The sequence below is a fragment of the Trachypithecus francoisi genome, unplaced genomic scaffold (genome assembly GCF_009764315.1).
Source record: "Trachypithecus francoisi isolate TF-2019V2 unplaced genomic scaffold, Tfra_2.0 Lachesis_group2, whole genome shotgun sequence".
Taxonomy (NCBI): Eukaryota; Metazoa; Chordata; class Mammalia; order Primates; family Cercopithecidae; genus Trachypithecus; species Trachypithecus francoisi.
In genome coordinates, this window is record NW_022681465.1 from 113319991 (window position 1) to 113345469 (window position 25479).

The following is a 25479-nucleotide window of genomic DNA, read 5'->3' on the forward strand; positions in this document are numbered from 1 at the left end:
CAAATTGTTCTGAGATAATCATACTAAGACTAAAGAAGCAGTTCTCCTTTTCTTCTTCTGAAGGGTGAAATTGTCATCAAGGCAAGCCAGGAGTTCACCAAACCATCATCATTAGAAAACAGTTGCCTAAATAGCGGACATCTCTCTCTAATACTGTTTAAGAATATGAAAATTTTGGCCGGGCGCGGTGGCTCAAGCCTGTAATCCCAGCACTTTGGGAGGCCGAGACGGGTGGATCACGAGGTCAGGAGATCGAGACCATCCTGGCTAACACGGGGAAACCCCGTCTCTACTAAAAACTACAAAAAACTAGCCGGGCGAGGTGGCGGGCGCCTGTAGTCCCAGCTACTCGGGAGGCTGAGGCAGGAGAATGGCGTAAACCCGGGAGGCAGAGCTTGCAGTGAGCTGAGATCCGGCCACTGCACTCCAGCCTGGGCGACAGAGCGAGACTCTGTCTCAAAAAAAAAAAAAAAAAAAAAAAAAGAATATGAAAATTTTATTGAGCCTCATAAAGAAAGTTATTATACCTTATATAATTCAGTTCTTGCAATCAACCTGAGAGGTAGCTATTGTTATCCCCATTTATAGGCAACCAACCAAGGCCAAGAGAGATTCAGAGATGTATTTATCGTGATGCAGTTTGTGACTCAAACTCAGGATACAACCTGGAAAGTTGTCTTTATGCCAGATACTAGAAGAACATCAGCCATATCTTCTATCCAGCCAGGCGGTTTCTGTAGGATGCTTATTTCTATCAAGATTTAAAGCCTGTATTACTAATAACCTGGCAGCTCACTTCTACCAGAAATACTACTTGTATCCTCTTATATCCTATTCCAAAAGGCCTTCAACATTTATTCATTAAAATAATATATATATATATATATATCTTTTGGCATGGTGCGGTGGCTCAGACCTGTAAGCCCTACACTTTAGGAGGCTAAGACAGGAGGATCACTTGAGGCCAGGAGTTCGAGACCAGCCTGGCTAACATGGCAAAACCCTCTCTCTACTAAAAAAATAGAAAAATTAGCCAGGTGCAGTGATGCACACATGTAGTTCCAGCTACTCGGGAAGCTGAGGCAGGAGAATCAGTTGAACCTAGGAGGCAGAGGCTGCAGTGAGCCGAGATCTAGCCACTGTACTCCAGCCTGAGTGATGGAGCAAGACTCTGTCTCAATAAATAAATACATAATTTTTTGTTATTACCCACTGTGTGTCAGATATTGTGGAATCCCAGAATTTCACAATGGTGTATGTCATTTTTCACAAACAAGTCTATTCTTCTCAGCCTCCATTTATTCTTTTCAATCTGCCCATGAACCACTTCTATGTACAAGGCACCTTGCTAAGTGCTGTAAGAGATGCAAAGATAAGGGCTGCACAGTCCCTGTCTCAAGGGAGCTCCCAACCAAACGAAGAGAAGGCTTAGAAGTAATTCAAGTACAAGATGAGCTAAGATGAATGTCTTCCTTAAGAGGTACAAAGTCATATTAGAAAGAATATCAGAAGGAGCTGGAGATGAGTCTTGAATGTGTAGGATTTGGGTGTTGAGAGGTGATGTAGGACATGTGCCGAGGGAGCAGAGAGCAGGAACAAAAGGATGGAGGAGAGACAGCATGCGCGGCCCCAAAGAATGGCAACAGCCTATCTTGCTGAAGCTCAGGCTGTATGGAGGTTGGAACGAGGGATAAACGGGAAAGGCTGCTTGGGGCCATGCAGTGGAAGCCCTGAATGCCTCACTGAGACATGGGTACATTATTCGGTTTGGAAAGGGGGCCACTAGAGGTCTCAGAGGTCAGGTGTATCTTCATCCAAATTATGTCTGTGAACAGTAATTTGGTGTTCTGGGGTAGGCTGACTTGGAGAGGGTGAGAATAGTAGCAGAGAGCTCAGTGGCAAACTCTTTCTTTGCAGTCTTCATTAGCTACATTTTAATTTGTTCCAGGAGGTCATATGGTGCCCAGATGACCAAATTCTGCTCTTTGATGCTGTGTAGTCACCTTCCTTCATCTCCTAGTCCTGGATTTTAATGGAAGAAAGGGTGTGTTTTATTTCCTACTCAGGTGTTTTAAGTCAGTAGAGATCCATTTGGATTTCTTCTGTTTCCCTGTTTTCCACGCAAATCAGCAGAAGAGGAGATCAGCTGAACCTTGGCCAGATGAATGCTGTCTGGAGCCTACCACATCCAGGAAGATCATTTTTGGAGGGTTGTGCGGAGAATTATGTCAAGCCAGCATGGCTACCACTGAACGCTTCAGTGGGGAGTCTCAGCCACAGGCTCTGTCTTTTCCTTGGATCTGATGAACCCAGTGACTTCTTTTTATTGTTCCAGTCAGAATGGACTTCTCCTTCCTGGAACTTTTATATTCACCAGTGCTGGCAAATCTTCATACTTTTTCTGACTGCTCCAGTGAAACAACTTCTCTGTGTCACTCTTCAACTCCCCAAGCTCTAATAATACCTTAAATCCCTCTTTGCCTTATAAGAATTCTCATTTCTAGATTCTTCCAGGACTCCTTCTGTCCCCATAGTTTCTAAGAACAATTTATCTTTCCTAATAGGTTGGAGGGTAGGGAGATGTTCATCTTTCAGTTCTTCATCTCAAACCTTTCATCTTTTCTTCTAAAAAATTTTTTTTTCTTTTGAGACAGGGTCTTGCTCTGTTGCCCAGGCTGAAGTATGGAGTGCAGCGGCACGATCTCAGCTCACTGCAACCTCTGCCTCGTGGGTTCAAGCAATTCTCCTGCCTCAGCCTCCCGATTAGCTGTGACTATAGGCATGGTACATGCCCGGCTAATTTTTGTATTTTTAGTAGAGACAGGGTTTCTCCATGTTGGCCATGCTGCTCTCGAACTCCTGACCTCAGGTGATCTGCCTGCCTCAGCCTCCCAAAGTGCTGGGATTACAGCCCCTAAAATTTTTGATCAGCTGGTGTTTACAGCTGACTCACATCTGGTGATTCTTCAGAGGAAACATAGTAACGATTCCCTTACCCTCTACCTACTGCCCATTAAATCTAGTGTTACTCTTGTCTATGCAAACTGAAAGGATCAGTTCAGGGGAAGTTGCTTCCTTGTGCTTCCCAGCAACACAGACTTTCCACAATGGGCTCACACATACTGACCAATTTAGAAATAGAGGGTGAGAGGCAGTGAGGGCAAAAGCTCGGAGCAGTTTTTTACTCTGTAGAGGAACTTCTGGCCATTAAGCTGGATGAACCAAAAAAAAAAAAAAAAAAAAATCTTTGCAATGCCTCTGAAATAGACAGGTTAGGAGAAGTTGCTGATCCACAGATGAAGAACGGTGATTTTTACAGATCACAAACTGAGTAGCTGGGTTGTCAGAAGATGAGCAGTTCCTTCAACAGATGCTAGGCAAAATGGGGCTGTTTGATTCAAGGCAGAGACATGGGCAGAATCAACCCTTATTAGGGCTGAAGATGGGAAAAGGGGGACAGGAATGGTTGACCCATCTGCTGGCTATGTCCTCAGACTCACTTTATTATCTGACACCTCCTTATGGCCCCTGACAGGCTGTGAGGCACATACAGAGAAAGCAGACTTGGGAGTAGAATGGAAGCAGGGAAGAAGCATGTTGGAATTTGACAGAAAAGAAGGGGTTAAAATCCCATTCCTTTACACTTTTAACTTTAGAGTCCTATGAAAATTAAGAATTAGAAACTTCTTTTATTTCCTAATGCCTACAGATTTAAGTGTACAATCACAAGTACAATCTAAGAGAGAGTTTGAAGCACTAGGAAGGGTCTACTTTGTAAAGCAAACTGAAATAAACATAAAATCCAGCCAGAAGAACCAGTTCTCCTATTTTATTAAAAGCATGAAGCAGTAGGAACACACATCTGTCACATTCCTTAATAAACAGGAACAGGTGTTGTCCTCCGGGCAGGAGTGGAGGAGAAGACAATGAAAAATAGTGACCATTTTCTTTGGGACTCACTTCTCAGTGCTTATAGTAACTAACTACGGCAATAAAACAAATGACAGCAGAGGGATCAAACCAGGGACAGGCCTGTGTCTGGCATGCACAGGGAGAAAAGAGCCCTATTCATCCTGTTCTACTGGTTAAGGTCTATTCTTTCCATCACAGCCAGGTAGGTGCTTATGGAGCTAGGAGCTAGGTCTACTGAGCACTGGCTTCAAAGGGAACCTAAGAATGGTATGGGGTGGCTGTCATGGGCTGAATGTTTGTATCTGCCCCTTCCTCCTGTCCCACCAAATTCATATATTGAACTCCTAATCTCCAGTGTGATGGTGTTTGGAAGTGGGGGTTTTGGGAGATGATTAGGTTTAGATGAGGTCCTGAGGGTGTGGCCCTCATGATGGAAATAGTGACCTTATAAGAAGAGACACAAGAGAGCTTGCTGTCTGTCTGCATCATGTAAGGACACAATAAAAAGATGGCCATCTACAATCTAGGAACTGGGCCCTTACGAGGATCCAAATCTGCTGGTAGTACGGTTTGGATATGGTCTGTCTGTTCCCATCAAAACTTGTGCTAAAAATTGGTCCCCAGTGTGGCAGTGTTGGGAGGTGGCGCCTTGTGGGAGGCATATGGATTATGGGGGTGGATCTCTTATGAATGGCCTGGTGCCGTTCTCGAGATAGTGAGTTTCGGCCCTTGTGAAAATGGATTAGTTCTCAAGGGAATGGATTAGTTCCTGAGAGAGTAGGTTGTTACAAAGCTAGGATGCCCCTCAGGTTTTCTCCTCTTCCCATGTGTCTGCTCCCTCTTTGACCTTCTCCACCATGTTGTGACACAATAAAGTCCTTGTCAGAAGCCAGGGCCATGCCCTTAAACTTCCCAGCCTACAGAACTGTGAGCTAAATAAATCTCTTTTCTTCATAAATTACCCAGTCTCAGGTAGTCTTTTATAGCAACACAAAATGGACTAAGATGGCACCATGATCTTAGACTTATCACGCTCTAGAACTGTGAGGCGTAAATGTCTATTGTTTAAGCCACGTAGTCTATGGTATTTTGTTATAGCAGCCTGAGCTGCCTAAGATAGTGGCTGAATTGTCCCTTGTCCTGTCTGCTCCAGAACTGGATTCAGAATAACATAAGGATGAGACAATGTCAAAGGCCATCTTGGTCACAGCAATTTTTCTTTTTTTCTCCCAATGTCATTTTCTCCCTGAACCCACCACCCCCATATAGGTAAATGTACAGTAAGAAGAATTCAATATTGAAAACTGAGATGACTAGTGAGTGAGAATATAATTGTACAAGAAAACCATCTCATAGAAAGCATACCCCTAACCCTGGAATAGAAAAAGGAGATTTTTAAGAAAATAATTTCAGCAAATTTGCTTACCTTTGTTTAAACGTCCCATCACAGTAAATTCAAAATATTTACTGTTGTCAGTTGAAGAGTAAAGACCGAAGATGGTGGCTGAACTTTTAGTCTGCAGCTTGAAGGTGGAAATCACATAGAGATCATTCAGGGTGGGATCTGTCAGGACTGGCAGCAGAGCGCCTGGGTTCAGCCTCTGACTGGAAGATGGGAGAAGGTCAAAGACTGGGGAGAAGGGAGAAAAGGGGTATAAGTGAAAGATTCAATTTGGGGGAAAACAGCGTTTTTTTGGTTGGGGGGGCAATTTGACAGTAAGCTACAAAGTAATGTAAGCTAATCTTGTAATCCCTTTTCCATATTGCCAAACTCACCAGTTCTTCCCTGTTACTTTTACAGTGGCTGGACATCTGAGCCAGAAGAAATATAGCACAATATTCATCACTGGGTGTAGCCTTCAAGAGAGGACTGAATTTGCAAACACAAAATTGGGTTTGGCTGAACAAGTAGCTCTGAAAATGCCCACCAGGAAAAGCACTAAAGGCTTAAAGTACAAGGGGGACTGGTGAAAGCATCCAAGCCATTGCTTTACTGATGTCCCGAAGCAGTGAATTTCTGTCACAGAGTCCCTTAGGCACCTCCAGGATCAGAGCCAACTGTGTTTTCCTGGTCAGTGACAAATGACAGGAAATGCAGCAGAAAACATGGATACGGTGGTAGATGTGCTGGCGGAAAATGATTTGCTACCTTTGTGAGACCTAAGTGTTCCCTTTGTGGCTTTACAATTTTGCGGCATTTCTCTGTTTAAAAAGATCCCAATGTGGAAACAAAACAAAATGATGTGGTTTCTGTTTCTTGACTGTATCTTGACTTATAGAGTTGGTCTACAAAAATCAGAATCTGCATTTGTATTTGTATAAGTTGCTTTTGATCAAGCAAGCAGTACTTTCTCTCACAAACTTTGTAATATTTATGAAAGCTATGAGAGAGTATGCCTAGAGTCATTTAAAAGGCAAAGGCCAAATTTGGGTAATACTCAGTAGAAGTTACTTAGTATATGTATTAGCATATGCAAATATCACTTGAACAATTCCATAGCCTGCAGAAACTTCAGCACCTACAGCTGTCTCCTTTTTTTTTTTTTTTTTTTGAGACAGAGTCTTGCTCTGTTGCCCAGGCTGGAGTGCAGTGGCCGGATCTCAGCTCACTGCAAGCTCCGCCTCCCGGGTTTACGCCATTCTCCTGCCTCAGCCTCCTGAGCAGCTGGGACTACAGGCGCCCGCCACCACGCCTGGCTAATTTTTTGTGTTTTTTTTTTTTTTTTTTTTTAGTAGAGACAGGGTTTCACCTTGTTAGCCAGGATGGTCTCGATCTCCTGACCTTGTGATCCGCCCATCTCGGCCTCCCAAAGTGCTGGGATTACAGGCTTGAGCCACCGTGCCCGGCCACAGCTGTCTCTTGGATATAATAACCTAGTTATTAAATGGGTAATATTGACAATTGATAAAGAGTTCTTACAAATCAATAAAATGATAAGCATCCTAACAGAAAAATGGGCAAGGAATATGAAAAGGCAATTTACATAAAAAGAATTACAATGACCATTAAGTATATAAATAAATGTTCATGTATTTATCTAATGATGCAGGAGTTGCTAACTTAAACAATAAGATATTGTTTTCACCATCGAGTTGGAAAACTAGTAAATACAACAGTACTCAACTATTGGTGAGAGTTCAGGGAAATGGGCAGTCTCTGTACCACTGTGTAACATTTAAACTAGTATAAACATTTTGAAGACAGTTTAAACAACAGTATCAAAGGCTCTAAAACATATGTGCTCTTTAATCTAGCAGTTTTACTTATGGGAATTTATCCTATGGAAATCATGGATAACATGGTAAATTATTTAGGTATAAGAATATTATACACTATTCTATAATTTCTATTTAGGAAAGAATTAGGTGAAAATCTAATTGGAAGAGAGGTAAACCTGAGCTCTGTTGGCATAGCATTTTGCTATGAAAATATTAACTGTTCTTAGCAAAAAAAAAAAAAAAAGAAGAAGGGTTTGGCTGAGATTGAGGGGATGGTTAAAATCATCCCAAACCATCCTGTGACACTCGCACTTGTTCAATAAATTATTATTTACAATATCAAAACACCAAAAACAACTTAAGGGTTCTATATTACAACCCTGGCTAAATACATTTTGATTCTTCCAAAAAGCAGAATACTACCTAATTTTAAAGTGTAGCTGAATACTTACAGATGTGGAAAGATGTTCATGATACATTAAGAAAAAAGGATTCTAAAACTATATGTATAACATAATTCCATTTGAAATATATTTTCACGTAGAAAAAGATTTGAAATGAAAGAAAACAACATGTTAATGTTAATAGAAGCTATCCCTGAGTTGCATAAATATAAGTTTTAAATTTCTTCTTTATTTTTTGCTTTTCTAACTTTTATCTTTGCTACAATGGGCAGGTATTGCTTTTGTAATAAGAATGAATAAAAGTTCTAAAGCAAACAGGCAAAAACCTAATTACTCAAGAATGTCCACCCTTTTTAAAAGACAATTTGTCTTCAAACTGGATCTATATTGTATTTTTCGCACGTACCGGGGTCCTTACACAGTAATGAATTTAATTGGAAAGTAGAACATTTACTGTGTTCCTCTTAGTGCCTATATCCCTAAACCATAAACACTGTTGCCTACTGCATTTCAAAAGGGAAATTGGATTTTTTAATTTTCAAGAGAATTGGAAACTTTACATTTCCACTAATGAGGGCAAAGAGAAATAAGGTATTATGTTTTAAAGTTCCATTCAGGACAAAACATCTTCAGAAAAGAGATATGTTTTTAAAGTATGGGAACTACCTTCAAAATAAAATTCTTAGTACTCTTGATTTTTGCTTTGACTATGATCAGGTCTATGATGTAATTCAAGCTAAACTTGCTGTATTTCAATCTATGGTTCATCTGATTCGTTTGCATCTCTCTCAAGAGGCAGAGATGGGATTACTTAGTAATGAACATACAGAGTGTTTTGAAAAGGAAATGAGACACTACCATTTTCTATTAATGTTATTACATTTTAGTAAAAGTGCCAGGATCAAAGCACAATCCTCTAGTGTTAGAGGTGAAATTACTGCTACCAATGAGCCCAGCTACCATGGTATGTAAATTGAATATATACTAATTTAAGACTAGCAATGCAGCTCAGAGGAAGAAGGAGATAAGCAAATTATCCTGTTAAGCCTGATAATTGCAGACTAGATAATGCAATAAAAGAATCTATCAGAAAGTTGACTTAATCAGATCATCTACAGCAACTAAATTAACCAGATAATTTAGGTTATATAGGCTGAGTTCAAGTCTCCACAAAATGGTCAGGTATGTCTGAGAAACAGCATACCTAAGGCACACCATGACGTTGTATGTTCAAAAGTCAAGAATGCATATAATGCAAAAAAATTATACCTGTAAATTCAAACTTGCCAAATATCACCACAATAAGACTTTTGAAGTGTCTTTAAAAGCTTCCTTTCCTACCTTCCTAGAAGTATGGGGCACAGACTACAGCATTTGAAATACTGCAACACAAACGAAAAGTTAGCAGCACTCTAGCCCCTGAAACCACAATTCTGGTTGTCTGGTCTGGAATGAAAATGAGTTATTTGGCGAAATGCAGTTTAAATGGGTGATTCCAGCAGCAGGAGGCAGGGGAGTTGAGAACACCCTCATAGGCATTCTTTGCTCTGGCTTCAAGAGGAAAAACAACTTTTACTTCAAGTTGTGTGTCTCTTCCAGTTTTATTTCCATAGTCAGTAATAAATCAACCCAGGCACCAAGTTCAAACAGATGAAGCTCACCCCTGACCAGTTAGGACCAGTTATAGCCCTAAGTTTTTTTTTTTTTTTTTTTTTTGCTTAAATTATGTCTTTCTTTTGGTCTTTACAAAAAAACTGTTTAACTGCTTTCTACCCAATGGCTATCTCACCCCATTTAACCAAGGGGTTTGAGGACTGTCCAGGTATCTTTTCACATTATTTATATTTTTACCTTTTCATAGAAAAAGACCAATTTTTTTTTTAAAATTATAGATTCAGGGGGTACATGTGCAAGTTTGTCACGCGGGTGTATTGCATAAGGTGGGATTTGAGCTTCTAGTAAACACATCACCCAGTGAACGTAGTACCCAAATGGTAGTTTTCCCAACCCTCACCCCCACTTTTGGAGTCCCCAGTGTCTACTGTTTCCACCTTTATGTCCACATGTACCCACTGTTTAGCTCTCACTTGCGAGAACGTGCTATTTGGTTTTCTGTTCCTGCCTTAATTAACTTAGGGAAATGGCCTCCAGCTGCACTCATCTTGCTGCAAAGAACATGATTTCACTGAAAAAGACCAGTTTTTCAGCCCTTCCTATTTATCTCAGAAATTAAGACATCAAGCCAACTCTCGAAAGAAACGTTCTCTTTGGCGTTCAAGCAAAGTCAGAGCAGAAAATGCAGGTGGCAGGGCAAGTAGAGTAATTCTGCGTCTTTCTCAGGGATGTCAAGAGCAGACTCTGGGCGAACATCGCTCTGCTTATGGAAGAATTTAGGGTGCAAGGCTGCCTGGAGGGAACCGGCACAGGATGCAGGACCCGGAGTTCACCCTACACCAGAGCCTAACATGTTAGAGGTCTAGCGCCGTGTAGCAAGTTTGGAAGGCAACCCCGCGTCTTTGCATAGTTTGAATCAATTTTACATCCCCCACCTATTTAGGGAATTGTTCCCATCATTGGATAATCAAATTTCAGAAAATTCTAGACTAATCACTACGTCCAATCACAATATGCTTTTTTGGGCCCGGGAGGAACAGAGAGGGGCTGAGCAAGGGCCCAGGAGCACAGGGCCGAGCAGGTCCCTCCTCCGCTCGCTCCGCGGAGGGGGCACCCGGTGCCTGTGGCCCCCGGGACCGACCCGAACCCACTTACCCTGGGGGGTGGCCTGGGCGCCGGCCGCCAGCCACGGCTGCAGGACCAGGTGCAGCAGGAGGACGGCGGCTCCGCACGGGGCCAGCATGTTGGCTCTTCCTGCTCCCCGCGAGGCCTGGGGCGACGGCGGCGTTGGCCCTGTCTGGGGGTCCCCGGGCCGTGCGTTGGACCTCGGTCGGGGCCCGGGCCGGCGGCGCAGGTGACCGGTGCTCGGAGTCCGGGCTGCCGTCGGGGGAGGCGCTCGCGTCCCGGCCGCGCGGTGCTTGGGAGCTGGCGGCTGGGCTCAGCTGCCGCGGCCCGGCGCTTTATGGTGCGGCCGGGCGGGGGAGGGCCGGGGCGGGGGCGGCCCCCTTGGCGGGATCCCCTGTCCCGGGAAGAGCTGGGCAGCTGGAGCCGCAAGCCGGGGCCGCAGGGAGAAAGGCGCGGGTGTGAGGATGGGAAGGAGCCTGGACGGACCAGGTCCTGGGGTGGGTGTAGACACGGCCCCGACGCGCGAGGGTAGGAGCGAAGATGGGCAGTCCGGGCTGGAGAGAAAGGGGTGCTGAGCAGAGGCACTCGGGGCCACAGGGGAGAAAGGAGCGGGAGGAAAGGGGCGAAAGGGAGGAAGAAAGTGACACTGACCCACCAGGTTTGGGCACCTTCAGTCCCCCACCCTTGTGCTCCTTTTGTTTTCTAAAAAGAGGACTACCCTTTGGATCGGCTTTGAACGCCCACCTTGGGTTCCCTTGAGAAAGAATCCTGAAGTTCTCCAGGAACGCTCTGCCTCCTAACGTGGCCTAGAGAGCAACGAGTTTCTTTTATTTCTTCAAGCTTTTCTTGAATACTTGAAAGGCTGAATGTTTTTCTCTATCGTTTTGAGACACAGTGAAAGGAAAGTTTTTGTGTTTTTAATGGAAATAAAACACATCTCAAGGAATCCATCCAGACAGAGCCATTTCTAGGCTAGTGAATCTGTGTTTTATGGAGAATTTGTTTTCAGTTTGGTTTCCAAACGCCTTGCTTGCCCACCTCTATTCCTCTGTCACCAAAGATTCCATGTGACAGTTTAAAGGTATGGGGGTAGGACTTGAAAGAGATCGAGGGAAGGCAAGTAATTCGTCCTCCTCCTGGGTAAAGCTCCCGGAATGATATGGATTAACTAGAGGAAAAAATATTTGATAAACAGTGGCAAAAATTTCTCCTCTGTAACAATCTCGACTAATGGAGAAGATCCAGCAAAGTACTGCTATCTCTTTTATGTCTCAAATAATTCCATTTCAAAGTTTAATAAGCCACAAACTGGGAGATTAATGCACCATTTTATCCCCAAACTGTGCTAAAATAACCTGACACCAATTATTACTCAATTTACAGCTATCTGCAGAGTTCTCTAATATGTAAGGTCCAGTACAGGTCTATCCAGGGTTCCTTTAATGCCGCATTACACTAAAGTCACTCTCTGGAATGGGGCACCATATGTCTACACATGAGAGAGCACTGAGAGACACAGAGGATGTCCATACATATCAACTAATGAGATGGACTAGATTTGGGAATCTTCAAATCTCCAGACCATGTTCCCAGGAGTGGCCTGGATTTGAGAGGAATCCAGGTTCCCAACCTACGCTTCAAGCAGAACAGCCTTGCTTTTCTATATTTTGTACAGTAGACTTCAGAGATTAAGATTTTCTGTGAAGACAATGTTTGGATGTTCAAAATTTTGAAAGCCACTATTCAGTGGTTCTCAGCTGATTGGGTATATCAGAATCTCCTGGGGAATTTAAAAAACAGTGATTAGGTGCCTACAGGGAACAAATGAAACCAGTCATCAAAAGAAACAATATAGGCCGGGCGCGGTGGCTCCAGCCTGTAATCCCAGCACTTCGGGAGGCCGAGACGGGCAGATCACGAGGTCAGGAGATCGAGACCATCCTGGCTAACCCGGTGAAACCCCGTCTCTACTAAAAAATACAAAAAAAACTAGCCGGGCGAGGTGGCGGGCGCCTGTAGTCCCAGCTACTCGGGAGGCTGAGGCCGGAGAATGGCGTAAACCCGGGAGGCGGAGCTTGCAGTGAGCTGAGATCCGGCCACTGCACTCCAGCCTGGGCGGCCAAGCGAGACTCCGCCTCAAAAAAAAAAAAAAAAAGAAACAATATACTATATCACACCATAGACTACTCTGATACATAAAAGAGGGTTACTCCTTAAATGAGTCACCGAGCACGCCTAGTAGATGCCTGCGAGAGTTCTTGTGTAGTGCACCAGACATTGCCTGTTTCCTCTCAGATCTGGTGCTCACCTTCCACTGCATGCTTGTCAGCAGTCTAGATAAAATGGAAGACTAGAGAGCAATAAGAAGGTAGAAGGTAGAAACTAGAGTATTTCCCTCTCTGTGAACTGAATGGATGTATCTTCTTTGTGGCTCTTGCAGGTGAGGTCCACCATGATTCTAGCTTCTGCCTTCTCACCATTTGAGTCCTCCAGCCATGACGTTGGAGATCACTTACTGTAGTTGCTAAAATGTGGATTGCCTCACTCTTCCGGTTGACATCTCAGTTCTTCCATTATATATGTAATCATTTCCCTGTATTAAATTTCTTCTATTTAAAATACCTAGAGTATTTGCTAGGAATCTCCATGGTGAGGATGATGCACCACATACTGCTGGAGATGTGTTGGAGGGCACCCTGCAGTGCCCAGAGTCTGGACATGTGTTCCCCGTCAGCCGCGGGATCCCCAACATGCTGCTGAATGATGAGGAAACAGAGTTGATCATGCTAAGTGCTAGTTTTTCTTTTTATTTTTGTGTGTATTTTTGTTAATGTTACCCTGTTTCTGAATTCTGCCATGTGTGTCCCCAACCCTTGACCCAATGACACACCAGACACACAGTGTTCTTGAGCATGATAGTATTTTTTTCCTCATTAAAGACTCAAAACAAAAAACAAACAAACAAACACACAAGAAAAACTAGGAATTTTCGATTCCTAGCAAATTCCCAGCAAAACAGCTTGCACATCATGATGGTTAATGTTGAGTGTCAACTTGATTGGATTGAAGGATGCAAAGTATTGCTCTTGGGTGTGTCTGTGAGGGTGCTGCCAAAGGAGATTAACACCTGAGTCTGTGGACTGGGAGAGGCAGAGCCACCCTCAGTCTGGGTAGGCACCATCTAATCAGCTGCCAGCAAGGCTAGAATAAAGCAGGCAGGAGAAGACGGAAGAGCAGACTTGCTGAGTCTTCTGGCCTTGATCTTTTTCTGTGCTGGATGCTTCCTGCTCTCAAACATTAGACTCCAAGTTCTTCAGCTTTTGGACTCTTGGACTTACACCAGTGATTTGCTAGGGGTTCTTGGGCCTTCAGCCACAGACTAAAGGCTGCACTGTCAGCTTCCCTGTTTCGAGGTGTTGGGACTTGGACTGGCTTCCTTGCTCCTCAGCTTGTAGACAGCCTATTGTGGGACCTCATCTTGTGATCTTGAGTCAATACTCCTTAATAAACTCCCCTTCCTATCTATCCTATTGGTTCTGTCCCTCTAGAGAACCCTGACTAATAACACATATAGGCACACTATACATTTTGATTGACTACTAAGTGTAATGGAAAAACAAAAGAATCAAATGACTTTCTGTTAGCCTAGCAGAATTTACAATCTGGTTTTGCTTTTAGAGGGCTTGCATTTTTATGCAGCCATTCACTGGGGAGTCTCAGTAAACTTTTTCTTTATGTCCTCAGAGTCTAAAGTAAATTTGATTACAATAAAATTAATTTAATTAGCTATGAAATATATGATAAAGGAGACAAAAGAGTTTATTTTCATTTCCATGCCACTTCTTGTTAAAATATCTGTTCATGTACTTACACTGGATTTTATTTCATTTATTTTAATAATGTATTGATTTGTTTTTTTTTCCAGTATCTGACTGTGAGCTCCTTAGTATTATCTCATTTATTTTTGTAACTCTAATTCCAAGTACAGTACCTAACATTTAGTAGTAAATATATCATTGAATTGACTTTCCTTCTCTTAATACTGTAACCTAGGATAAGAGTTGTAATATATTAGCAATCCATTAGTAGGTGCAGTAGGTTACAAAAAAGGCCCCAATTCTTTACTCTTCCATGTACACATCTTTTATTCTTCTGTGTACACATCTCATGGCTTGGCCATGTAACATGCTTGGCCAATAGGATTTTGGCAAAAGTGCCACAAGCAGAGGCTTAAAAAGTGCTTGTGTGATTGGGCTGGCTTACTCCTGCACCTTTGCCTTTGCCATGATAGCATGCCTGTGCTGGCCTATTGGAGGATGAGAGACGTGGAGCAGAGTACAGCCCATTCCAGGCAAAGCCAGCCAAGATCAAGCTGACAGATGAATGAGTTCAGGCAAGATCAGCAGAGCTGTTTGGCTGACTCCAGATGTGTGAGCAGGACACATTTATTTTTGTATACCATTGAGGTTTGTGGGTTGTTTGTTATGTAACAATATTATAGCAATGGAGAACTGATATACTACATTTTATTTCTTTTCTAATTGTTGTAATACAGAGTATGACTTAATTTTTGATGTTTGACTGCTGACAGCTCTCAAGCCCCACCACTTCCCTTCCTCTCTGCCCCACATCTGGGCAAACTGATAAGAATGCCTAGGTGCTCCTTCCTTGGCACTAGCAGGAAGTTCCAACAGAGTAAGCCCTAGCCCATGTACAGGAACCCTCACCACAGCCCCACTCCTAACCACAATAAGAATCCCAAAGCCATTCTCCTTTCTTGTTCTCTCTGGATTTTTACAGACCAGCTTGGGAACCCATCTTACTCTCCCCAAAAAAGCTTAGTCTGTGAGCAATAAACCTTTCAAACCCCTTTGCTGCATGTGTGATGGCATTATTGATTTTGGCATCCAAACCCAATTTTGAAAGCGGGGATCTATCCTGCTCCTGTGGGGTGACTACAGCACTATTCTTCACAAGTGGGGGAAATCACCCATACTGTGCACTTATATTTGGCACAACTAAGTAGAAGTTTTATCATATGTGTTAATTGATATAGGTATAATAATAAAGTTACCATTAGTTATGTCAGGTTTTCCACTTGAATTTTTGAAGAAAACAGAAATGGATATAATTATTAACATTAAAAGATGGATAAAGGGCCAGGTGTGGTGGCTCATGCTTATAATCTCAGCACTTAGGATGCCAAGGTGGGAGAACCACTTGAGCCCAGGAGCTGCAGACCAACCTGGGCAACATAGTGAGACCTCATCTCTATAATAATAATAATAATTTAAAAATCAGGCCAGGCACACAGTAGCTCACGCCTGTAATCTCAGCACTTTGGGAGGCTGAGGCAGGTGGATCACAAGGTCAGGAGTTCGAGACCAGCCTGGCCAACATGGTGAAACCCCGTCTCTACTAAAAATACAAACAATTAGCCAGGCATGGTGGTGGGCACCTGTAATCCCAGCTACTCAGGAGGCTGAGGCAGGAGAATCACTTGAACCCGGGAGGTGGAGGTTGCAGTGAGCCGAGATTGCACCACTGCACTCCAGCCTAGGCAACAGGGCAAGACTCTGTCTCAAAAACAAAAAAACAAGTTAAAAAATTAGTTAGGCATGGTGGTGCCCACCTGTAGCCCTGGGAACTTGGGAGGCTGGGGTGAGAGAATTGCTTGGGCCCAGGAAGTTGAGACTGCAGTGAGAGCCATGATCATGCCACTGCATTCCAGCCTGGGCAACAGAGCAAGACCCTGTCTCAAAAAAAAAAAAAAAAAAAAGATGTTTACATTCTACTGTGTGATGACATTTACACTCTAGCACTGGGAAAGGCAGACTCTGGACTCCTATTTAGTTCACTGTTAATAACAAAGGAAGGTGCTTAAGTGACAGGAAAATAGCTATTCCAAGAACTCCTTAGCACAGATAAGGGCTCAGTAAATGAAGCAGGAGTCTTTTGATTAGCATGCAATTCAAAGTAGAATTTCCCCCCCAGAATTTAGAAGATATTTTGCTTTAGCAATTAGGCACTGATGATTAGCAAAGCAAGAAAAGAAGTGTGAAAAATCACTCATTTTCAATCTTACTAAGAGTCTCTATAAAAAAAATTATCATTAACCTCTTTAATATATTTTACTAAATAAAGTGTAAAATCCTTAGAAAAATAGCAAGAAATCAATTGTGAGGACATTTGTTACAATTAATAATTATGTATACATTTAATAATTATGTATATACCAAACTTGAAGTCCAGAGAGAGTTTTTAACAACTAGGATCTCTTAAAGTAATTGCTTGCCTTCATTAAACACATTTATCCATCCATATGGTGGTTCCTGCAATGTCAAATGACAACAATAATTATTGGGCTAGGAATATCCCTTACTGAGTGTCAGGTGTCTAGTCTAGATGTGTTTGCTAAGAAAATACTATGCAGAGTGTAATGAAATAATATGACATAAAACAAACTTGCAAAATACATGAAAATTACATTAATTTGGATCCTGCCTCAGCCTCCCAAGTAGCTGGGAATTTTGGATAGCCTGATTTTACTTGGGTTGAAGTTCATCTATGGGGAAAAAAGAATTTGCAAGCAAATGAATAGTATTACTTGAATTCCTGGGGGCATGTTTATCCTAACTAAAATAACTGTCACATCGAAGGATTTTAGTAGTTAACTTCCAACAGAAAATCAGTGCTGCTAATTGCAAATTACCTCTAATTAGTTCACTAAAGCTGTAGGTATAGATGAGGCTACATAAGAAGAGTGTGTAAAATAAGAAAAAATGGGGAGGTGGTACAGGAACACTGGGGAACACTAGTATTAAGAGCCTAGTAGAAGGAGAAGCCAGAAATAAATATTTAAGGATGCAAAATAAAATTTGGAAAGTATGGTTTCATGGGCCGGGCATGGTGGCTCATGCCTGTAATCCCAGCACTTTGAGAGGCCGAGAAGGGTGGATCACCTGAGGTCAGGAGTTCGAGATCAGCCTGGCCAATGTGGTGAAATCCCATCTCTATTAAAAATACAAAAATTAGCTGGGCACGGTGGTGGGCGTCTGTAATCCCAGCTACTTGGGAGGCTGAGGCAGGAGAATCGCTAGGACTCGGGAGGTGGAGGTTGCAGTGAGCCGAGATTGCACCACTGCATTCCATCCTGGGCGACATTATCAAGACTCTGTCTCAAAACAAACAAACCAAAAAAAAAAGTATGGTGTGGGAGAGGCATAGTGAATAGTATTGACTATTTTGAACTCTGGGAAGAGGTCAGGCCAGATAAGAGCTAAAAACTGTGCTTGTGTTTATCAACTCGGAAGTCATTGGTGGCTCTGTTGAAAGCAGTTTGATGGAGTAGTGTGGGTGAAAGAAGGGCAGAGTATTGCTATTTGAGGAGTGAGGATAACAGAATACGAAGTGGAGATGGTAAGGGTAGATAACTTCGTGGGTTTTTTAGAGACAGTGGCGGAGGTGGGGGTGGAGGGGTGGGGATGTCTTGCTGTGTTGCCCAGGCTTGTCTGAAACTCCTGAGTTCAAAAGATACTCCTGCCTCAGTCTCCTGTGTAGCTGGGATTGCAAGTGTGCACTACTGTGCCCTGCTAGGATAGATGAACTTTTAAGAAGCTTGTCTGTAAAGCAGATGGCGGATATAGAGCAGTAACTCTGTGGGACAGAAATGAACGTATTTTGATTTAGGTTGAATAGAGCTGCCAAGGAGGGAGGAGTTGTTACGGTATTTTAGGTTTTCTTTTTCTTCCTTTTTTTTTTTTTTTTGGAGACAGGGTCTCACTCTGTCACCCAGGCTAGAGTACAGTGGCACGACCTTGGCTCACTGCAGCCTCAACCTCCTGGGCTCAGGTGATCCTCCCACCTCAGCCTCCCAAGTAGCTGGGAATACATGTGTCCACTACATGCCTGGCCAATTTTTGTACTTTTTTGTAGAAACGGGATTTTGCCATGTTGCCTAGGCTGGTCTTGAACTCCTGGGCTCAAGCAGTCCACCTGCCTTGGCCTCCCAAAGTGCTGGGATTACAGGTGTGAGTCGCTGTGTCCTGCCTGATATTTTATGATTTTTTATAATGGTTTTTCATTTTATGTGTCACATCACTCCTTTAGCAATGTAAGCTGTGCAAGAGTGAAGTCTGTCAGTGTAATAGATGGTAACAAAATTCCCATCTTGGGGATTTATTATTTCCTACAACATGAAGTCCAGAGGGAGAGAGGTACGGAGGTGCTTTGGTGGATTAATGATGTTATGCCTGTGGACCAATTCCTGGACTTCCCTCATGGTTGCAAAATGGCTGCTGCAGCTCTAAACATTGTCTCTTTACATGATATCATCCCAAAGTAGTAAACAAGGAGAGGGTGGGGATTCTGCTCTTGAAGCTTTCTTTTTTTCCAGTGAGAAAAACCTTTTCCAGAATCACCCCAACAGACTTCTCTTCAGGTCTTACTGTCCAGGAGTTGGTCATAGACATACTCCTTTGTTTGCCAGGAAGGTGGAAAAGTGACAGTCTGGTTTTTTCAGACTCTATTATGAGAGGTGGACTCTACCAGGAAGAAAGAGGGAGAAGGGAATGGATTATTGCCCATGTCAACATGATCGGCCGCAAGTTCTGTGTCTTCTGCTTTGTTAGTGCCTGCTGCAGTGCTGGGTCTCTGGCAAATAGTCTTATTCTCCAGTAAGGTTTATAGTGCGATAAAACAAATACGTGAGGTAGAGAGAAGTAATGTCCTGGTAAATCAGAATGGGAATGAGAGTGTGGGGAAAAACATAAAGTCTTAGGGAAAAGTAAATGGGCGGAAAGAGTGAAAATGACTTCAATTTCAGAAAATGACTTGAATTTCTTTTCAATGTATTAAAAGTTTTAGACCAGGCACTGGCAACTATAGCCTATAGGCTGAATCTGGCCCACTGCTTGTTTTTATAGGATCAGTGAGCTAAGAATAATTTTTATAGTTTTAAATGATTGGAATTTAATATTTCTGACGTGAAAATCATGTGAAATTCAAATTTCAAGGCTCATAATTAAAGTTTTATTGGGACACAGCAATGCTGTTTCCATTTTTGTGGCACCATGGCACAGTTGAGTAGTTGTAACAGAGCCCATGTGGCCTGCGAAGGTCTCAGATACTTACTCTCTAGTCCTTTACAGAAAAGGTTACTGACCCCTGTTCTAGATCATGACTTTTCTGGCAATCCTTGTCCATTAATATTAGACTCAATTATTAAGCAGAAGAAAACACAGGAGGAAGGAGAAGGACATATTAGTGGGCTTCTTTTCTTGCTGGTAGTCCTTTCCCTACTTTCTTATCGACTACTCAGATCTAGGAGTCGAGGTACACGGGATATTAGAGTTACCATCTTGCCTCCTAGTACCGCAAACTAAAAACTATTGAACCTGTTGTTCATCTCCTTGTAAGTATAGTGTTTCTTTTCAGTGGTATTAAAATGATTCAGGTTCATATAAATTTCAGGAGAAGTGGGAGGGAATTGGTCACTGACTTGAAAACTGTTTAATGGAAATGTGATTTCATGTATGGATCTAGGGAAATGTATACTGCAAACACAATTTATTATTCCATTTGAGTGTTAAATTCCATTGGTATGTAGCATGTGCTTTATCACACACGTCACTTAAAAACGACTTTCCGACCTATATAATCCTCACAACCGGATTTCCTTGTGGAGTTCTGCCATGCCCCCTTCACCCAAAGAGTTTCTGAGTATGGGTATAATTACTAGTGATGTTGATTATTTTCGCTACCACATTTAAAAACTGACTAATGGGAAAGGAAAATAGAAGTAACAAATCTAATAAAGTTTACCCGGAAAACTAGAGTGTTAATGTAGTAGAGGAATTTGGAATAAGAACAGAGAAGGGGGACGTGTGGAGGACCTCAGAAGGACAGGTGAGAGGTGACAGAGGGTCCCTCAAGGATGAATGAGCTCATTGCATCCACAGGCTTTGAGCACTGATTCCTTTAAAGCACCTATCAGGAAGAGCTCCTCTTGAGTGAGCCCCAAGTGCCATTCATGATTCCTTCTTCTTTCCTTGATGTTCCCCCGACCACTCCCTGCAAGGTAAGAGCTCATTTTCTAGTGTCTTTCCAGTAGGGCCAGGTCTCCATCCACAGCAGCTCCCTAAAGTTGCTTGTGGGGTCATGGGCTTTGCGGCTAGTTCTCTGAGGGCTGCAGTGCCTTGAACACAATCTTTGAACACTGTCTGCATAGCTAATAGTTAAGCAGCTAAAATCAGAGGCCTGCAGACTTGCCCTAGCATGCTTTATGAGGGCTTCTTCTGTGAGAGTATGACTAGTTTTTCTCATCTTTTTTGCATAACACAACGGTCTTATACATATGTCCTTGTAATCATATTCATGCATGCATACATATCCATGTTTATGTATAAGTACACATATACCCACGCACCATCTTTTTCTTTTTCTGTGGAAGAATACGGTAAGTTTTTGCTGCCTAGAAACCCATATCATAATAATAACCAACTTTAAATATCTCATTCAGATAGGAAGCTTTGTCTTATATTTGATCTCATCTAATCTTTACAACAATGAGGTGGGACAGACGGGTGCCATAGTTATAATTATAACCCACCAATTTTTTCAGCAGGTACTGTAGTTATAATTTCCACTGCACAGATTAGAAAACTGAACGTCAGGGAGATTGAACAACCTTCCCAAGGAAATGCCAGAAACTGGACTTGAACTCAGGTCTTCTGATCCTAGGCACAGTGTCCTTCTACTTGCTTGCACTGCCTTAGGGAGAGTGAATGTCTGATCAATGCATAAAACTTTGCTTCTGGGGCAGACTACGTGAATTGAAGCCATGAGAATGCATTTCCTATGCTTAATTTAAAGTACTTCCAATTATTCACATATTATGTGAAGCCAAAAACTCAGTTTTTTAGTATTTGCTTTTTTTCTCTATATTTTTAGAAAGCCACTGCCAAAATGGTTGTGGTCACCAGCATAATACATCATGATATAGCCCTGTCCTGTGAAGGAATCATAATGCTATGTACGATCTGGAGAGGTAGCACGGTGGAGCCACACCTGGGTTTGAAACCTGGCCCAGTCACTTACTAGCTGTGTGGCCTGGGGGAAGTCCCTTACGCTCTTGGTGGGATAAAGGAATGGTGTCTTACTTTCCTCACTGGGAAATGGGAATGACAGCTACCTTATGGGTTAAGAACCAGCTATAGGGTGGTGCATGACATATCATGGCTCTCAATGAACAGCATTGGGCTTCTGACTTCAGGGACCTGCAACTGATTCCCAGGATGCATGATCCTGAAACATTTCTGAGAGCATCCGGTAAAAACAAGAAGGGGTAGCATCCTGGTTAGGACTGCAGCAGCCTTTGATACTGGCTCCATGACTATATGACCTTGGGAAGCCATTTAATGGCTCTGTTCCTTAGAGTGGTCCTTCATAAGATGAAAATGCTAGTGGGACCTGTTTTCAGGTCAGTGGAAAAGCCAATAGTACTGTTCTTAGAGGGAGGATGAATATAAACACTTAATCCAGTGCCTGGCACATAGTGGTTTCCTTACTATTATCTTTATTTTTGTGGGTGCTATGGTTTGTCCCACCCAAACTCATGTTGAAATTGGATCCCCTTTGTGGTGGTGTGGGGAGGTGGGCCCTAGTGAGGGGTGTGTGAATCCTGGGGATGGATTCCTCAGGAATAGATTAATGCCCTACCGCAAAGGTGAGTGAGTTCTTACTCTTGGGGGATGGATTAGAATGGGGTGGGTCGTGAGAAAGAGCCTGGCTCCTTGGTTTCTCTCTTGCTTCCCCTTGCACCATGTCATGATCTCTTTGCACACACCAGCTTTCCCCTTTTGCTTTCCACCATGAGTTGAAGCAGCCTCAGGCCATCACCAGATGTGGATGCCCAAACTTGAACTTTTCAGCCACCAGAATCATAAGCCAAATAGACCTCTCTCTCTTTTAAAATAAACTACCCAGTCTTAGATATTCTGTTATGGCACCACTAAATGAATTAAGACAGTGGAGTTCAGATGTTTCCATTTGTAATTGAGTTTGTTAATCTATTATCACCCAAAGCTTAAATAAGAGGAAATGGGGAAACTGTAGGTTATTTTGACAATCTTTGAACAAGTAGAGCATACTCTGTTAGGGAAGGGGCACCTAACCCTCTTGTAAAAGGAAGGAAAAAACAGCAGGACTTAGAGTAAATTTTAATTCCCCTGGCTACAAATAGAAAGTGATTTCAGCTGCTTTCATAACCCAGCGCAAATACTGAGCTCCAAACTCAGGTGGAGTCTGTGTTACTTTATATAGAGATATGATATATCTCACATGTGTATGTGCAGGTACAGCTAGGTATATTGTCCAATGTAGAGATGAGAAATAGAGTTCAAGGGCTGGTTCAGGCCAAACAAGGTCTCAGGATGAAAATATCCAGCATCTACAACCTGTAATTGACCCTTGGGAATAATTATTCTATGATAATCAGAGACTGGGTTATCACATGATGTTATAATTCTGAGATTTGTTTTTTGCAAAATCATGTCTGTTTACTTTTTTCTTTAATAAATAATTGAGGCTGGTGTTCTTGCAACTCAGGAAATTGATGATAACCTACTCAGCTATCCAGGGGAAAGGTCTATCCTAGGTCTTAAGGGGAGGCTTGAGTAAAGAGGAGTGGACCATCCTCAGGCAGTAGCCTAGTTCCAAGCATCCCAAGCCCACTACAATAAAAAGGAAACCATGAATGACTTTGGCTTTAGAAACCTGCTTCTTATATAAAAATGTCCTCGCAAATTAAAAAGCATGAAAAGAGAGATGTAGTGCACTTGTCAACAGGGCTATTTCCACATTGTTATGAAAGTATTTATGACTTTTGAGGTGTTTTTTCATGATCTGGCCTATCTTCATACTTTTTTTGTACATAATATAGAATTCTGAATTCACAATAATTTGAATAAACGAGCTGCAAAAATTAGGGGGAAAGATTGGTTTGATAGAGCACTTTCTTGTGTTGAGACAACTATATTTTCAACTGAGTAATTGAAAGGTGGACATGCTGGATTTATGCCTTAAGGCCACCAGTTTTTTTACAGTATTATGGTAAGGATTTTGTTTTTCAAAACTTGCTTGTGGTTGTAACCACTATTTGAATCTCTTGCTTGTGGCTGTAACCACCATTTGAATCTCTGCAAGAAATGGAAGAAAAGTGATGGAGATTTAACTTCCATTGAAAATGCTGCTGCACTGAGACTTCCGTTTCCAGTAGTGTAATGTGATGACATACCCTAAATGATCCTCCCAGTGAAAATAACTAAAAACTTGGGGTAGAAATTTTAAAATTAAATGAATTATTGAGCTGGCAAGAAAGCAAGAAACGTATAGAGAGCAAATATAAAGTGAAAGCCTGAGCTCTGAGAGGGAAGCGAGTGCCAAAGCTATGTTTTACCCTGAAAGTGTCTGATAAAACCTGGGACCTTAAACTTCTGTTGTATCAGCATCACGGGTTGAAGAGATTAAGAAAAGTCGTCCTAGGGTGAAAAGCCCAGCAGGAAATATTTCACAGAAAACTGAGACCTCGGGAGTCGCACCCTCAGTGTAGAGTAGCTTAGACATAAACCCTCCTCCCAAAAGGAGAGAACAAGAAACTTGCCTCTCCTGATTTTGGCCGTGGTGTAGAGGAGAACACCTCTAGGGGAACTCATGTGATTTTCTGGTTTGTTTTTACACTTTCCCACAAAATTTAAAAATCTGTGGAAATTTTGAGCCTATAAAAAAGTTGAAAGAAAGGTACAATGAGGCTAAGTGCAGTTGCTCATGCCTGTAATCCTTGGACTTTGGGAGGCTGAGGGAAGGGATTGTTTGAGGCCAGGTGTTCAAGACCAGTCAGGGCAACACAGACCCCGTCTCTACAAAATGTACAAAACACAGACCCCCTGTCTACAAAAAATACAAAAATCTAAGCTGGACGTAGTGGAACATGTAGAGGCTGAGATGCAAGGATCCCTTTAGCCTGGGAGTTTGAGGCTATAGTGAGCTATGATTGTGCATCCAATCATAGCCTGGATGACAGAGACCCTGTCTCTAAGAAACAAAGTACTATGAACAGGGCTCTTAGAGTCACTACTTTATCTCATATGCCTATACATATGTGTGTATGTGTCTGTGTATAGATAATGTTTTTCCACTTATTAACATACTTTTATTAAAATCAACTATTTTTCAAAACAAAAAAAGTTTAGTGATAACACTAGCATTGTTTTACCTTTTTGCAAATCTCTTTTATGTCTGACAATGGAAGACAGTTGGATTCTCAAGTCTGCTTCTTCATTTGATGCACTGCTTTGGTTAAAGTATATGAAGAAAAAACTACTCTCACATAGACTTGCATTTGGAGGGAGCACTTCATGAACCCCCTGACAGGGTCTCAGGTACCCCCAGGAATCCTCAGACCATATTTCGAGAACGACTGCAACAAACAAAACCATTTCTCGGTTGAAGATTCTCTATAGCTACCAAATTAGTACTAGAATTGGCAATTCCTTCTGTGGCCCAAAACATTTTAACAAGTTGTGATGAGGTAGTGGTGGTAAAGGAAACTTGAACTCTTGTGGTAATTCAGTTTTAGGTGACATCAGTTTTTAAATTGAGTTCATACATTTGCCAGCCAAGATTACATATTACAATTATTTAAAACTTATTTTTCTAAGCTAAGAAGAGAAAGCAACATGTCATATGCACACAATGTTTACATTTGAATAGTGGTTTTGCATCTTATAAAGCCTCTTTCTGTGCCCCATGTAATGCCATGTAGTCCTTAGAAGCCCACATTAGAGAGGAGGAAAGATCAAGATAGAGAGGCAACTTGTCCGAGATTGCCATCAGTAGCCAGGCTATGCAACCAGGACTCAGAGCTGGGTCTGATGACTGAGTCCCACGTTCTTTCCTCATTCAGCTGCCCACTGCTGTCAAACCAGAGGAAGACAGGGCTGACTGCTGTTTTCAGGGTCAGTGATCCACATTCCCCCCTTGTATGGTTGGAGTCCTTTGACTAAGCGATGCGCTCACAGGACAACCCTGCTCTGGCTCTAATGAACACACATTTCACTTTCAAAATGTGGCTTTTCAGCCTTGGAAGAGGGGCCCCTTCATTTATGTTCACTTTTTCCCCATATACACAAGAGACAGCATTCGCTCT

At 42.3% G+C, this 25479-nt stretch overlaps 1 protein-coding gene across 1 annotated transcript in view; it reads right to left on the reverse strand.

Moving 5' to 3' along the window:
• Positions 1-10610, reverse strand: part of THBS4 (thrombospondin 4) — a 47784-nt gene extending 37174 nt beyond the window's left edge. Inside the window, exons 1-2 of the mRNA XM_033180163.1 lie at positions 10305-10610; positions 5339-5542 (exon numbers count right to left, since the gene is read on the reverse strand). Of these exons, the coding sequence (XP_033036054.1) occupies positions 5339-5542; positions 10305-10392 (292 nt within the window). The 5' untranslated portion in view covers positions 10393-10610. The remainder of the gene's footprint in view (positions 1-5338; positions 5543-10304) is intronic.
• Between the last annotated feature and the right edge of the window lie 14869 nt (positions 10611-25479).